We start from the raw sequence: 16,083 nt of genomic DNA on the forward strand, positions 1-16,083 counted from the left end.
TAATATAATGTTTTCTTAGGTCCACTCATAATGTTCTCAAGATTTTTTACAAAAAAAAATAAATAAAAATCTAATATAGAAGTAATAAGCTATTTTCTATCCTGTTTTTGACCCTCTCATTTTGCTGGGCATCACATTCAAGTAAACACCCACTGCTATGATTGGGTTACAGCTTTGCATATTAAAATAATTTTCAACGTCTTTGCCATTACACATGGCATTGTTTTGAGAATGTCCGACGTTAAAATTCTTTTACATAGTTAAAACTTTTGCCAACAATGTGAAACATTTATGCATATTACATATGCTTTATAAGTCTTGGTTGTGGCAAATACAATTTAAGTATAGAGTTACCACAGTTACAGTTGACAGGATAATGTGCGGTGTTTCATGTAAATGGAATTATGAATGAATGTACCATAGTTTGTCACACTGTCGTTAGTATAAGCCAGGGGTGGCTAAAGTCGGTCCGGGAGAACCACAGTCCTGCAGAGTTTTGCTTCAACCCTGATAAAATCTCACCTGCCTGTAGCAGTCTAGTAACCCTTAACAAAGCCACTAGATGACAAGCCTGCAACCTTTAGCCAAAAAAGTGTAACGGCTATTGCTAACGCTGCAGCTGCGGTAAAGACTGCCAGTACGCAGGAAAGGAGACCAGAGGCCATTACACGATAGGCTGAGAGGTGCCGCACGTGATTAGTTAAGCCGTTACACTTTCTCCAATGGTAAGAGATACAGGCCCTCTCATCTCCCTATAATAATACGATCTCTGCCCTTAAGACCTTGATTAGCTTGTTCAAGTGTTTGATTAGGGTTGGAGCAAAACTCTACAGGACTGTGGCTCTCCAGGACCAACGTTGGCCACCCCTGATTTTGAAAAACCTGGCTATTGAAAAATGTATACATTGTCATTTGCAGTGTCATGTTTAAAATAAAATAAAACATGTTCTAATGTCTTACTTTGACAAAACAGAAGGTGTCGCTCACTGAAGCAAATGGCTTCGAACAAAACGACAAAAAAAGCAGTGTTTTCTACGTGCTTTCTTCCATATACAACAATCCACATACATTAACCACATATGCTGAAGAAAAGGAAAGAACAACAAATCACAACTCTTCAGTTTGACTGCAGCACTACAGTATACTCTGTACATATCAAACGATCTGTAACAGACAAAGCAAAGGTGACACATGGTAAAAACACTGTTACTAACACTTGTGTGTTGTGACATTACTGTTGGATTCAATGTAGTCGTCACTGCATCTTTTATTTTCAGTCTCTCTGAAAAGCCTGCGTTGAACTGTATCTTGTTTAAAAATAAAATCCGCAGTAAAGCAAACAATCGAACAGTCTCTTACTGACATGATCTGACTGGAACTTCATCCACACTTTCATAATGGATCACAAGGAAGGCAATACACAATTTGACACTTCAAACCATCTTGTAATCATCAGGCATCTCTATAGTTTTGTTGCTGGAGTATTCCTGTTTTTGCGTCTGTCTTATATTTACTGCATGGCATGCATGAATCGTTGGGCAGGGCTGAAGAGACAATAGAACTAGGTGTTGATCTTCTTCTGCAGAGGCAGTGACAATGTGACAAAATCTGAAACTAGTCGTTTTCTAAGCTTGGTTTCTAGTATTAGGAAATTCTGATCATTTTACTGACTTGGATCTTTGAATCAAAATGAATGTGAACCTACCAGTTGAGTGTAGAAAGCTGCTAGTGCTATAAGCTAACGTGCTGATGGTGTTGCCAAGCAACAGTAAACCTTTTAGCCGTTGAGGCTAACATTAGCTAGCATACTACAGTTAAATCTCACTTCAAGTTCTCACTGAAGAACAGACAATATACATTTTGTTTATATCCACTTCCACATGAGATCATGTGAGGTGCTCCCTCTGGCATGATAATCTTAATAATAGAGAATGTGAAGCTACATCACGCCGTGTTGCATGCTGGGGTGGCGCCTCCATTTTAGGAGGATTGCTCTTTGTCTGATACTGAAATTAATACAGATACCCCTGTTGAAAAACCAGCATATGCTGGTTAGGTATGTTTTGAAGCATGGTAGCTGGTTTGAGGTGGTTTATGCTGGTCCTTAGTTGGTCATGAGCTGATTATAAGCTGGTCCTGAGCTGGAGCTAGTTGCTTAGGACCAGCACTTGACCAGCTTAAACAAGCTCATGACCAGCAAAGGACCAACTTAAACCAGCTCAAACCAGCTGCCATGCTGCTGGTTTTTGTTGTTTTCAACAGCGATCTGCACCCTTAGTTTTGTTTTTGGCTTTAAATTAAATATTCACATTCTGGAAATGAAATATTCACATGGCATCATTTGCAAGGAAGAGAAGCTATTTTATTGCATTGCATGATAATTAGTTGTATTCACTGTAGTTTTGCAGAATTCCACTCACAATGTTACCATAAAAACAGTGTCAAATGCTGGGTGCTCGCTGCTACTTCAGCCGGCACATGGTAGAAATGTTCAAATAAAAATGTGTTCAACAAGCTGAAAGAAGTCAATCCATTTCTTCTTTGGAAACATTTAATTGTAACTGAAGTTTGATAGTCATTGGAAATATTCACTTTCCCAATTCCAATCATGGCCACAGAGGGGACCCTTATGAAAATGAACCATGGTTTTACTACAAATAAAACCAAAAAAACATGGTTATTATAGTTAAACCATGGTAACCACAAATTAACCATGGCTTTGCTACTCTAACCATACTTTAACCATGGTATTTGTGGTAAAACTGTGGTTATATAAATGGTAATCAATTAGCCAAAAAAACATGGTTACTACACTTTTACTATAATAAAACCATGGTTCATTTTCGTAAGGGGAATCAGAGATTGTGGGTCGCATTCAGCAGGCAGACTGGTTTTTATATATTTATTTCAACACACAACAACCAAAATCTAACCTTAAAAGCTTGTGAACAGTTTTGCGGTGGCTGTGTGCAAGTTTTGCTAATTCACAAGCAGACAAACTGGAAGAATCATACTCGCAAAGGTCATTTTAAACCAAACAAAGTACTAAACTTTCAAAAACACTCAGCAATGTGATTATTTTATTGAGTGAGTGGGTTTAATTAGTGACATTATTAATAGATTTGCTATTTGACATCTTCTCGTCACCCCCTCGTCACCCCCTCAACCTGGTTCCCTTAGTGATTTTACACGTAGAAAAGGCGAAAAAAAAAAAAAAAAAACATATTACATTGTTCACTTTTCTCCCTGAACGATGATGTGAGTTATTATGGCAATTCTGATGCAGCATGAATGACCTACAATGGTGACATTTTCCACAATCACGACAGAAATTCAAAACACTGCTTTAAACTCACTAAGGCAGCACAATCCTCCTAATATGGTGTCTAAACAAGACCCAGAACTCAACACGGCGTGACGTCAGCTTCACATTCTCTATAGGTGCGTTCGACTTGAAGAAGCGTTTTGCAGATAGATCGTGTATGACATCAAAGTACCACCAAAGTGACCAAATGTTTTCTGAATGCTCTTGCGGTACTTTGATGTCATACACTGATTGGTCTGTGCAGCAAAACTTCAAGTCGAACACACCTATTATCTTCTAGCGTGTGCATGTTTGCGATTTGAGAGAAGACAATTTGTAAAGAGTCTCCTTATGTGTGCATGATGCAACCAGATTTCATAATCGGTTAGGATTTAAAAACTCCTGTAATCTGAGCCCGGCTTGAGACATTGTGGTGACATTCATGTAGGGCTGTGCGATTAATCGTAATTGATTTTTTGATCTCGGCTTCCAACGATTATGCAAACAAGACAATCGATGTAAAAGGATTATTGTGCCACTGCTGCACTTCGCCCAGCACCCCATCCTTCACAGCGGTGCGCTTGTTCCTTCCTAAGACAAATTTAACATCCAAATCAGCCGGATAAGTTAGTTTTGTAAAATGCAGTCTACTGTTGCAAATTTCCTTTGGCATAGATTTGGCCCAAATAAACAGCTGAAGAGTGGCTCAGATTAGATCATGTTTGCTGGCCCAAATCTGGTCCACTTTGTTTTTAGCCAGAACTAAACCAAAACAGTGCCATAACTCCACCCATACTGAGCCAAATAATAAAAACAAATGTGGTCCATATGTGAACCTTATATGTAATTCTTGTTTGGTTGAGTTTTGTAAAGGGCTGATGGCCCTTATGTGGCCCACATGTAACTGACAGACCAAAAACCATTATTTAACCACATTTACGCCACACCTTTTTATTATTATTATTATTAAAATATCCATTAAACAGTAAATCAAATAGTCAAACAAAAACTGATTCAGTCATTTTTTGATTAAATATAGCTGTTCTGGATCATTCATTTAATGTTGATTCCAATACCAATACATAGTAGCTTCCTTTAAAAATAGTTGCCATAGTAACATTCCATGACAGTTAAATTCAGTTAATTGCATCAGTTAAAGTTAGCACAACACAGAAGGAACTTGAAGCAAGCCATTCATTTTGTGATCCTCTGTAGAAAGCATTGTCTGTAAGTTTTGATTAATTTGTATTCAATTTGTTAAATTTACTATTTATAAAGCTGTGTAATGTGGAATTTTACCCATTTTAAGAACTATATACAACAAATTCCTATTAGTGTTATGTTGTTGGAAAAAACTAAGTAGTTCTATTATATATACATCTCCTTTCTGTAGTTTCACTCTGTTTCAACATATTCATCATGGTGTTTAATAAAGCAGCATTCTCCCACAAGCCTACGTGTTGGAAAGAGTTTACCAATCTGTCTAACTTTGGGTAGAGAGACACCATTGTGAGGGCAGAATAATAGCATCTTAAACAATAGATGTGGTAGTAATGTTGGAAGTGTCAAATGTATGTATGTCTCACCAATCTTTCTCCGTTACCATCTGTGAGAAAAGGAAGATAAAAAAAAGACAAAAACATATATTAAGTATCACACATAATATATTTAAATCCATATTAAAACAAGCACTTAGGCCTATTACAAATGATTATAAATCAACACTACACATTCACTACACACTCAACACTAACTGTTCTGTTTCTACCACTCAAGACATACAGTAGAATGACCTTATTCAAAATGAGGACTACTATATTAACAAGCTATTTTTATACATATAATACTTTATATTTATATAATTATAATATATTATATATAATAATATATAATATATAACTTATATATTTATAATTTAAATACCAAAACAGCACTTACCTAGTCTGGCTATCACCAGACCAAGCTCAATTTAAAATTGAACATTGGTCTGGGGAGTTTGCTATGTATTTCCTACTGCACAAGAGGCGTGATCAACGAGCATTAGTCACGCAATTGGATAGTCCTTCAACCAATCAGATCAACGATCCGGGTGACGTACTTTGCAGAGCGATGCGAAAAACTCCAGACAGGTTTACCGTGTGTCTCAATCAGCTCCCTAGTTCAGTAGTCAGGGCACTGATCAGGGAATCAGCCACATTCACTTGCATGATATACTGATTCATGACCTAGGGAACTAGGGAGCTGATTGAGACGCAGGGTTAGTTTGTATTGGTTTGTAGCATTGATCCGCAGTTTGCAGAAGCAGCAATGGCATTGAGCGATTTTTGCAGGTTGTTCAAAAAAACATGAAATTGATTGGTATTTACACCCACTCGAGCAATTTGTTTGCTAACTAAAGAAGTCATTCAGCATCGCCGAGAGTTTAAAAGGCGACTCTGATACTGTTCTGGTTCAGTGTAAATGAACGCGGAATATAGCCGCCCTAAACTACGTCATTGTCATGACAACCAAATTCCAGTCAGCTCAGGCGGCGCGAGATTCAAGAAGCAGGGAGACTAAACATATAGAGCAAATAATAAAAATATTGTCTACCATCAAGGGGCATTGAAGTAAAAGAGTCCTGTACTCACATCGTGAAGCAAACCACCAAAATAACAGCAGAGAATCATAGTGTGTCATTAATCGCTGTTTGTAATCTTCCTATGAAGAGACTGTCGGATCAACGCTCTGCTACATTTCTCTCAGATAAGGTAAATGCTTAACACAATCGGCGTCACTGTGATTGTGCATTGTTATTTTGGAGTGACGGTCGTGTGAGAGACGGGTAGATCAGATAGAGTTTGAAAGCTGCTTGCCGTTGCTTCTCTATCGTCATCGTGTTATACCCGCCAATAGCAAGCAAGGTGGATAAAGCCAGTCTGTGATTGGTTCCCGCAAAAGTGTAACAGCGCAGCAGAAATTAATGCAGGGGTTTCCAGACTGAGTTGCCGAGCGAAATCAAATCGCCGGCAGATCAGGCTGGGTTTACCCAGACTAGCACTTACCTGAAGATAATTACAGTTTTGTTTGGGCAAAGACTGTTGTTGTAAAGCGAGAGAATAGAGGGAAATAACTGAAATAATGGAAATAACTGCATTTAAATAGTTGCCAGTCACATGTTAATCCACCAATAGGAATTCAAGGAAAGATGCAAAGCAACCAATAGTTGTTGAATAGGCTGAGATGTGGACTGCCACAAACTTGCCACATATGACTGCAGCAGGTTACATGTTTTTCAAAGTATAAACTAAATGTTATCCATAAGTTAACATATTCCATGGTGTGCCATAGCCAAGCCTCACATGATCCTCAGCTGTGTACTGTCATATGGGCCATAGTGATCCAAAAGAAAATTCCCTCCAATTCGAAACCCATGACAAATCATATATGGTGAAAAGTTGGCCCACATGTGCTTAGCCATGCCATATCTATCTGCCACATTTGACCCAAAAGTTCTTGCTATCTGTTGTTTGTACATGTTCCATTTGTCATGGGTGGTTGCAGGCAAACAGACGAAGATGAAGAATAGTTCCAACATGAAGTTTAATGAATGTAAAGCAGGCAAACAGGCAGAGCAACACACACTAATGTAAAAGTGACCGGACAAAGAGTGAAGACACGGGTACAACTTAAAGCAAACACAAATGAGGTAATTAATGACACACAGCTGATACAAACAAACTCATAATGATAGAAACCATGACAACCAAGAAATGGTGGGAAGTAGTCCATGATAACTAAACAAACTGAACATAACTGTGACATTACTCCTCCCTCTGGCAAGGCAAGACCTTGTGCCATAATGAATGGTGAGCAGAGGGAGGGATGGTGGGGGCTTTGGATGGGGGGCGAGGAGATGGCGAAGGGATGGTGGTGAGTGGACAATGGTGGCGGCAATGGTGGAAATAATTTGGGCACAGACCAAGAGCCAAACAGTGCTGACAGCCTAAGGTGGAGTCGAAGGAGGGAGGAGCCAAGATGGTGTTGTGGCTGATGACAGCTGGGGAACGACCACAGGAGATGAGGCCGATGGATCCATAGGCGCAGACAGAGAGCCGATGGAAAGGAGCAACATGGCTGGCACTGGAGACCTAGGCGATGCTGTGGTGATGAGGGACGGAGGCAGAGCCAGAGTACCCGAGGGCAGAGCTGCACAGACAGAGGCAATGCCGAAGGGAAGAAGGAACCCAGTGGGACGAGGGAACATGGTGGAGCTGAAGGTGGGAAGAGCCAAGGCAGAGCTGACAGCTCAACGGGCTGAGATGGAGGGAAGGGATCAGATGTTGGAGGTGGAGCCTCAGGATCCTTTTGCAAAGACGCTGCTGGTCGTTGCACAACCTGCGCTCAATGTCACAGCAGGGCATCCCCGGAGATGGCGGAAATACAAATCTCGATAGAATAACGGTAAGTATAACACAGTCCATGCAGGTTGATGAAATTAATAAATCATAGTCCATAAACTCTTTAGAGTTCTCTAGAAACAGCGATGATGAAGGTACCGGGTGGGATAGGGTGGGAGTCAATACCTCCTCACTGAAGTCTCTCAGCCAGTTCTCATTGTTCATATTCACTATTCCCTCATCTGCTGATGTCGCGGGCTCACACCCCTGGTCAGACTCACTATGGAGCTCCACTTCCAGGGCGAGGGCTCTGGCGAGAGTCTTTTCTCTTCAGGCTCTGGCTGACGTGTCGCAGCAGGTGGTAGCTCTCCATCTGCGGGGGGCTCACACAAATTCTCTGCGGTCGATGGTGGTGATCCGGATTCTGGGTCTGGCTGTACTCTGGATGGGGGCAAGACACTCTCCAGACACCTAATAACGGCATCCCTCCAGTTAAGTTTAAAGGTATCTGGGAGGTCAGTGTGATGATGGTAATTGGTCCCGATCCAGAACAGGTTCTTCAGGGTCTTGTTGTCGAAAGGGCTGGTGAGTAACTGAAGTTAACTGTGAAGCTTAAAAAAATCAGGGTTCTCCAGTCTGGTCATCTGTCAGCAAGGGTTGCAGACAAACAGATGAAGATACACTCAAAAAAAAAAGAAGAAAAAAAGATACGTATTCCAATTTAATTGATTAGTTTATTTAGTGAATGCGTTCAAGAACAATTTTTTACAACTTTTAACAATAGGGCTTTTCACACTGCGCTTAACCTGGGGTTATCATCGTTCAAAGCACCGCTTTTAACCCTGGGTAAAGGAACGATTAACACTTGTAAGTGGTGATAGTGCTGCTTTTATGAAACACTGCTCCAGAGCAGTGTCTTGTGCAGTGTGAAATGATGCGGGGTTAGAATGTTATGACTAGATGCTTAGCAACGGCTAACCAATAGCGCGCATCATATTCACATGCTTTGGACAGTCATGAACCACTGTGCATTGTATATAAACAGTAAATTCTGTGTTTGAGAGGAAAAATGTCAAATGCTGACAGAAAACTTGTTTTGAGTCAAGTCAAGTCAAGTCACCTTTATTTATATAGCGCTTTTTATAATGCAGATTGTGTCAAAGCAGCTTTACAGTGATAACTGGTATATAATTTGGCTGCACAGCAGCTCTTAAATAATAGTGTCAATGCAGGCAGATCAAAGCACTGTTGAATAAATGTCAAGAATACTGTTGAATATCAAATGTTAAGTCAAATGTCAAGTGTCCCCAACTAAGCAAGCCAAAGGCGACAGCGACAAGGAACCCAAACTCCAACAGGTGACATCAGGTGGCAAACAGTTGGCAAGTAGGTGTTAAATGAAGAAAAAAACCTTGGGAGAAACCAGGCTTAGTCGGGGGGCCAGTTCTCCTCTGGCGAACAGTGCTTTGTTACGATTCAGGTTGCTATCATAAGTCTGATAGCATCGCAACATTCAAAGTATTTATTTCAGTTCCATCCAGTTGAGGATCGTATTCATCACGCCCGTATGGACGGTCTGTTGAGGAACTGTGGCACTGGCTGTTGTGTCGATGAGGCCTTCACAGTGGATGATCTAGTTGACTCAATCTCTGCTGATACTTCAGGGCTGCGTTGTCAGGGCACCGGTCCTCGGTCTCACCTGGATACGGCCCGGATCCGGTTGACTACGGTAAACCTCGGGATAAACAGAAAAACGAATATTAGTGTAGATGCCATTCTTCTTCTGATGTAACGAATACATCTGGTGTTATAGGAAGTGTTCCCGGTTCCGGCTGACCTAATTTAAATCCTAACGGATTTGAAAATATAAATTTATAATGTGTTATGTGTATGCCAGGTTAAAGAGATGTGTTTTTAGTCTAGATTTAAACTGACAGAGTGTGTCTGCTTCCCGAACAATGCTAGGAAGATTGTTCCAGAGTTTAGGTGCCAAATAGGAGAAGGATCTACCGCCTGCGGTTGATTTTGATATTCTAGGTATTATCAGCTGGCCTGAATGCTGAGATCGCAATAAATGTGAAGGACTATAATGCTTTAAGAGCTCGCTTAGGTAGTGGGGAGCTAAACCATTTAGTGCTTTGTAAGTAATTAACAAGATTTTAAAATCTATACGATGTTTAACAGGAAGCCAATGCAGTGACGACCGAACTGGGCTAATATGGTCATACTTCCTAGTTCTAGTAAGAACTCTAGCTGCTGCATTTTGTACGAACTGTAGTTTATTTATCAAGCGGGAGGAACAACCACCCAGTAGAGCGTTACAGTAATCTAGCCTTGAGGTCATGAACGCATGAAAAGTCCTCAAAAGACTGAGTGAAGAAGAGACCATTTCATTCTTACCTTTATACTCTGAAATATGATGTTTGATGTTTTATTAACAAAGTTCGGGTAGAGCAGGTTCAGATAATTAACCTAATTAGCACAAGTGGAGAGCATTCAGTTAATCAACTCAACCAACGACAAGAGGTATAGATACAGCAGACTTGTTCGTTTGACAGTTTATCAGCATCCCTCCTCCACCCTATCTCCTCACTTCTAGTTCTATCTATTTTTACCACAACAGAGGGGAGAATTCTGCGTTTGGGCCAAAATTCTGAGCTCAGAGCCCTCCCCCCCAAACAGCACACCAAATATGGATAATTACTCTAATTATTTGTAAATGTGAACTCATGAAATCCATTCAGTCTAAACTCCATAGTACAGTCAGCAATATGAAGATGCGCAATGCTAAAGCTATGTAAACAGGATTGTGCTCATCCAATCAGTAACACTGGCAGTATGGACATGGCTTGCCACTTGCTGGCAATGTATAGGATGATGCACTAGGGTACACTGTAGGGTCCAACTATGCCATCAAAACCCATGCATATGCAAGAAAATGCTTTTTGAAATAGCTGTCCACTGTAGTGACCTCTATGCATGAAAGGGTTAATGAATGTAAAGCAGGCAAACAGGCAGAGCAGCACACACTAATTCAACTTGTATATAATACAACTTGCATAGCAAACACAAATGAGGTAATTAATGACACACAGCTGATACAAACTCATAATGATAGAAACCATTATAACCAAGGAATGGCAGGAAAAATGGGGACAGAAACTAGTGAATGCAAACTAAAAGTCGATAACTAAACAAACTGAACATAACTGTGACACCATTAGGGTTTGGTGACACATTTTCTGTGGTTCAATAGAGTCGCCTGCTGAGCCTTCTGTCGTCTTGTCATATTTATCTTTGCTCTAGGAGCTTCCACACTTCACTCCTTGTTCCATTCAAACTTAAGTAGCTTTCAAAGTGGAGATTCCGCCATTTTAAGCGAGATACTAAAGCAGGGATGGACAACTCCGGTCCTGGAGGGCCAGTGTCCTGCAGAGTTTATCTCCATCCCTGATAAAAACTCACTTGCCTATAACTTTCTACTAATCCTAAAGACCTTGATTAGCTGGTTCAGGTGTGTTTGATTAGGGTTGGAGCTAAACTCTGCTGGATACTGGCCCTCCAGGACCGGAGTTGTCCATCCCTGTACTAAAGGAAGCGAACATGTCCACCTCGAAGCGCACTACAAACGGCACAGGGAATAAGTGTACATCAATACATCACATGACGTGGAGAGTGTGCGAAATGCAACAGATGATTGTTTATATATATATATATATATATATATATATATATATATATATATATATATATATATATATATATATATATAAAACATCCAAACATTATGGGTTCCAAACATGAGAAATTATATTAAAGTATATTCTATAAATTAAAGTTTTATTAATGGTGGCCATTTATATTATTATATTTTATTTACGTAAGTATGCCATCATAAACTCAAACTTCTGTAAACAGCTTGTCTTTGTGATGATGTTGCAGGTGTTCTGTGAATGTGAAATATATATAGAAATATACAATAGGACTAGCCAATTATTTAAAACATTGAAATCTAGTGCATTATTGCAAATATTGTTAATATTTTGAATTACATTTTATTGGTATATTTTTGTGTATACATATATATATTTTACATTTCAGTTGTTTATTTTAAGTTGTTTTAATTTTTACATTTTTTGTTTTTATGCAGAAGTATGTGATTTAAAGACAACACACTGTAAATAAAAATTCAGGCCTCATATTGAATGATGAAATCACTTAAAAACAGTCCTAAGAAACTAAAACACAGTGTCATGTAAAACCAAGCCTTTTTAAGAGGCAAAAACCTTTATTGAAATAAATAGAAACACCTGCACACAAAAACACTGCATTAAATGAAAACAAAAAGCAGCTTCGACTACTTTGTCAAATAACTGTGGGTAGAAAACAGACTAAAAGGTAAAAAATTGTACATCACCAATGTTTGGTGTTCAACGTACAAAAATACTATATGGAAATTAAAAACTGTATATATTACAATCAAAATTAATGTTAAACAAATATTTTACAATTATATTAAATACTATAAATTCTGTATAACATGCTGTTTGTTAAGCTGTATTCTTAATCCAATTGTTAGATTTTTACTTTCAATATTCAATAATCCTGACAGCACAACTCAGAAGAAAATACCCATAATTCATCATTCACATGCAAGGGTTATCATTTCTTAAATAGTTTTTCAAACTACCTCACAGATGTTATGCTCCATGGTACACAGATACAAATGCACTCTATTTTTTTTTTCCAATGTCTTCCATCTGTCTGTGATCTTTGATGACTACACACACTTTCCACAGCCGCATTCGACTGTCTTTTCCACATCTTGTGTGAAGGAACTGCCATCGTCGCACTCGAAACTGTAGTGTCTGTGTCGTACTCTGGTGCTGCTACAGCAGAAGCCCGTATCTGGCCTGCATCCGCCTCGACACTCCACCCAGGACAGCGGCTGCGTGCTCCGGCACTGGACCTCGCCACGCTGCACGCGATGGAAGTCCCGTACGGACTCGCCCTGGCAAGGAGCCACTGGAAGCAAAGGGTATATTCAAATAATGTCATTATGATAATGGTTTGTTGTGTAAATGAGCATAATTTACCGATGTCACATAACTGGCCGCTGTAACCGCTGTCACAAACACACTGTGCCTGCCCCATCTGTGATGTCTCGCAGAAGCCGTGTTGGCATGGAAGTGCTGTACAGGGGCTGGAGGATGCTTGACTGCACAGGGGTCCAAGGAAACCATCCGCACACTCGCAGCGATACGACTGGAGGTCCACTGGAACACAGGTGCCGTGAACACACCTTCCAGGAGGGGAAAGAAGGGAATTAACATGGATACAAACTGCTTAAGTAGGGAAAGTGGTACAACTGTGATTAATATCACATCAATTGAATACTTTACCAGTTATTAAGTTATTTTTACATTTCTGTAGCTTAAACAGTAGATCATTGCGCTTGCATGACAAGGTCATGGGTTAGATTCCCAGGGAATACATGAACAAAATGTATACCTTGATCGCTTTGGGCCTTTTGACTGGCTATTGGGCTACTTTTGTTGCACAGACCTGGCTTTCGAAAAAGATGACACATTTTTTGCCATGTGATGCAGTCATGTGTGACCTATTTAGCCCAAAGCATGATGCTGGACAACACTGTACCGCAGTTGTTTTGGCTGCTCTCCAGTTGGATTGCGTGTCTAAAGATTAATGTCAATTTGTACATACTTCAGATTGAATTTCTTCAAATTGGCGCAACATTTCAAAGAGGCAGAGAGTAAATAAATGACTTTATGACGAAATTATGTCGAAGCACTTTACTCGTGCGCAGTTCAAGAATATAAGTGTTTTCAGACATTTCAGTGTGGATGAGCAACGTTTGGAGAACGCTTGAAGACGCCACTGTGGACAGATAGCGTTATTAAACGAAAACACCGTTTTCAGATATATCCAGATTTGTGTTGTGTAAAACCGTCTACCAAATGCATGATTGTAAATGTAGAAAAACATGTATTTTGGGGCGTGCGGTCCATATAAGCTGCGAATGCTCTGCATACCCAAGCCATTTGTGGACTCGCTAATTAATGTTAACACTATAAATTACTATAAATTCCTTTTTGATCTTGTGATACCATTAAGCTTAAAATGTTGGTAATGGGTATGCAACTGTCCGTCAAATCTGCCAGTGACAGAGGGTTCCGGGTATGCTGATCTTACAACAGCTTTGCCACCTATGCTCTGTTGTTATGTATCGTCATCACTGTTGCGTTCTCATTGGTTTGCTGGCCTATGGAGGATTTAATGCACAGGGTAAACTGTCCGCGAGTCGCTCACCTAAGAGGAAAATTGTGCTGCTGCTGCTGCCAGATCTTGATTTCAGAAAGTCACATTGTATTCAGAAAATCACATTGTATTAGACATTGTATTAGTAATAAAAAAGCGTTCCTTTAATTTTTTTTGAGCACTATATATATATATATATATATATATATATATATATATATATATATATATATGCACGATATATCGCACAATACGAAAAATAACATTGTACTTGAACGCGATTATCTCTTAAACGCGATTCTTAGTGCAATTATGAAATCGCAAAGGCTGCGATTGTTTTTTATGCGCGGCTTGTCAATGAAATATGGCTCCAAATGCTAATCCATCTGAAAGCACTGCGAGTTTGAGTCGCTTATAATGTACATTTGAAAAAGCAACACGCGTCAAACTTCTTTTCAGACACGAGAAGCATTTATTAACATCTTGTCCAACAAAAGACATCATTTAATAACATGTTTTTACTCCAAACTCACTTCATAACGACAGTTGAGCGTCCTTCTGTAAGATGATGTGGCTTCTTACACAGAATAAAGCAGTCGTGTGTTTATTAGTCATGTTTAATTAATCAAAGCGTTTCAATCTTCTGTTTATTCAGCTACAGCGATATGATTCGTGTTATCTTCTTCTGCTGCAGGGCATATTTTGATTTTCTGCGCAAGAGCGCCTTCTGGCTTTCAGATGGAGAAGCATTTACTACTGATCACAGAGCCGTACAGCTCTGACAAGCCATGCATCAAATAATCGCAGCCTTTGCCATATCGCGTGTGATTTTATCGCGATAAATTGTGCAGCCCTATATATATATATATATATATATATATATATATATATATATATATATATATATATATATATATATATATATATATATATGAAATATAATTTTATTTTATCTGTAAAAATATTTTGCCTATATTTCTATATAAATCTTTTTTATATTAGGCATTTATACTACATGATCATTTGGTTGTCACAGTCTCATTTAGGGGCCGTTTACACGACACCGTTTTCAACTAAAAACGGTAAACTTTTTATGTGTTCTGGCCATTCATTTACACGACAACATAATTTTGGTGGCCTGAAAATGCAAACTTTTGAAAACGGGTTTCAAAGTGCACGTTTTTGAAAACGGTCTCCGTGTAAACAACAAAAACGTGAATCTGTGAAAACGACGACGTCATGCACATGCGCATTACATGTTCAGTCTGTAGTGTTTCATCGCCATCTAATGGCCTGCCAACAGAATACATCGTTTTAGTCATTTTCACTGATTCGTATGAATGGGGATCGTTTTGACAATGGTGTTGTCTGTAAGCAGAAAACCAGTTTGGACTTTGTTTTCAGTTTGCACCATTTCCACTATTGAGTTAGTTGTCATGGTTTCTGATTATCTGTTATTTAGTTCAGGTGTGTGTTGTTAATTATCCTCATTTGCCTGTATACTGAAGTCCTCTGTGTCTATTCATTTGCAGTTGGGTCTCATCTGTGTTACATGTGTTTATTTAATATATTTTATATTAGGCTTTCATATTAAATAACCTTGACCAATAATTTAAAATGATTATAAAATTAAATCATTGGACAAAAGTGTCTGCCAAATGCATGAATGTAAATGTAGAAAAACATGTATATCAGGGGCGTATATAAATGATTATATATATTATTTCCTCTGTTTCATTTGAAACCGACACATGAAGGGACAGGTGACTTGTAGCACTGTTGCACTGACTTGTTTTTTTGGCAGGGGTTGGTAGCGGCTGCCAGCAGGTCCTGATCACAGTGCCGGCCGCCCCAACCTGGCTGACAGTGGCACACGGGCCCGACGGCAGAGGCTGGCTGACACAGTCCGTTCACGCAGCGCAGCTCCTGACAGGCCTGGCACCCCGGCACCACTCCGGGCTTCATCTGGGTGCGTGTGAAATCCTGCAGCTCGTTATTAATGTAGAGGTTCCGTATGCAGCCTTGGAAACTGGATCCATTGAGAGGCGGCCACTGGTTAAAAGACAGAGACTGCGCATTTTCAGGCATACCTGATGGGAAAAACATACATTTAGAGATAAT

The 16,083-nt window shown here is 39.5% G+C and overlaps 1 protein-coding gene and 1 long non-coding RNA gene across 2 annotated transcripts in view; one reads left to right on the top strand and one right to left on the bottom strand.

Moving 5' to 3' along the window:
- Nucleotides 1-4,331: 4,331 nt before the first annotated feature.
- On the top strand, nucleotides 4,332-15,900 carry LOC125254451. The gene is made up of 4 exons (XR_007181667.1): nucleotides 4,332-4,531; nucleotides 12,483-12,721; nucleotides 12,854-12,970; nucleotides 15,767-15,900. It is a non-coding gene; the product is annotated as an uncharacterized LOC125254451 (long non-coding RNA).
- slit1b (slit homolog 1b (Drosophila)) overlaps nucleotides 11,940-16,083 on the bottom strand; it is a 75,476-nt gene continuing 71,332 nt past the window's right edge. Inside the window, exons 36-38 of the mRNA XM_048169063.1 lie at nucleotides 15,752-16,052; nucleotides 12,780-12,985; nucleotides 11,940-12,708 (exon numbers count right to left, since the gene is read on the bottom strand). Coding sequence (XP_048025020.1) covers nucleotides 12,464-12,708; nucleotides 12,780-12,985; nucleotides 15,752-16,052 — 752 coding nt within the window. The 3' untranslated portion in view covers nucleotides 11,940-12,463. The remainder of the gene's footprint in view (nucleotides 12,709-12,779; nucleotides 12,986-15,751; nucleotides 16,053-16,083) is intronic.

The sequence above is a fragment of the Megalobrama amblycephala genome, linkage group LG2 (genome assembly GCF_018812025.1).
Source record: "Megalobrama amblycephala isolate DHTTF-2021 linkage group LG2, ASM1881202v1, whole genome shotgun sequence".
Lineage (NCBI taxonomy): Eukaryota > Metazoa > Chordata > Actinopteri > Cypriniformes > Xenocyprididae > Megalobrama > Megalobrama amblycephala.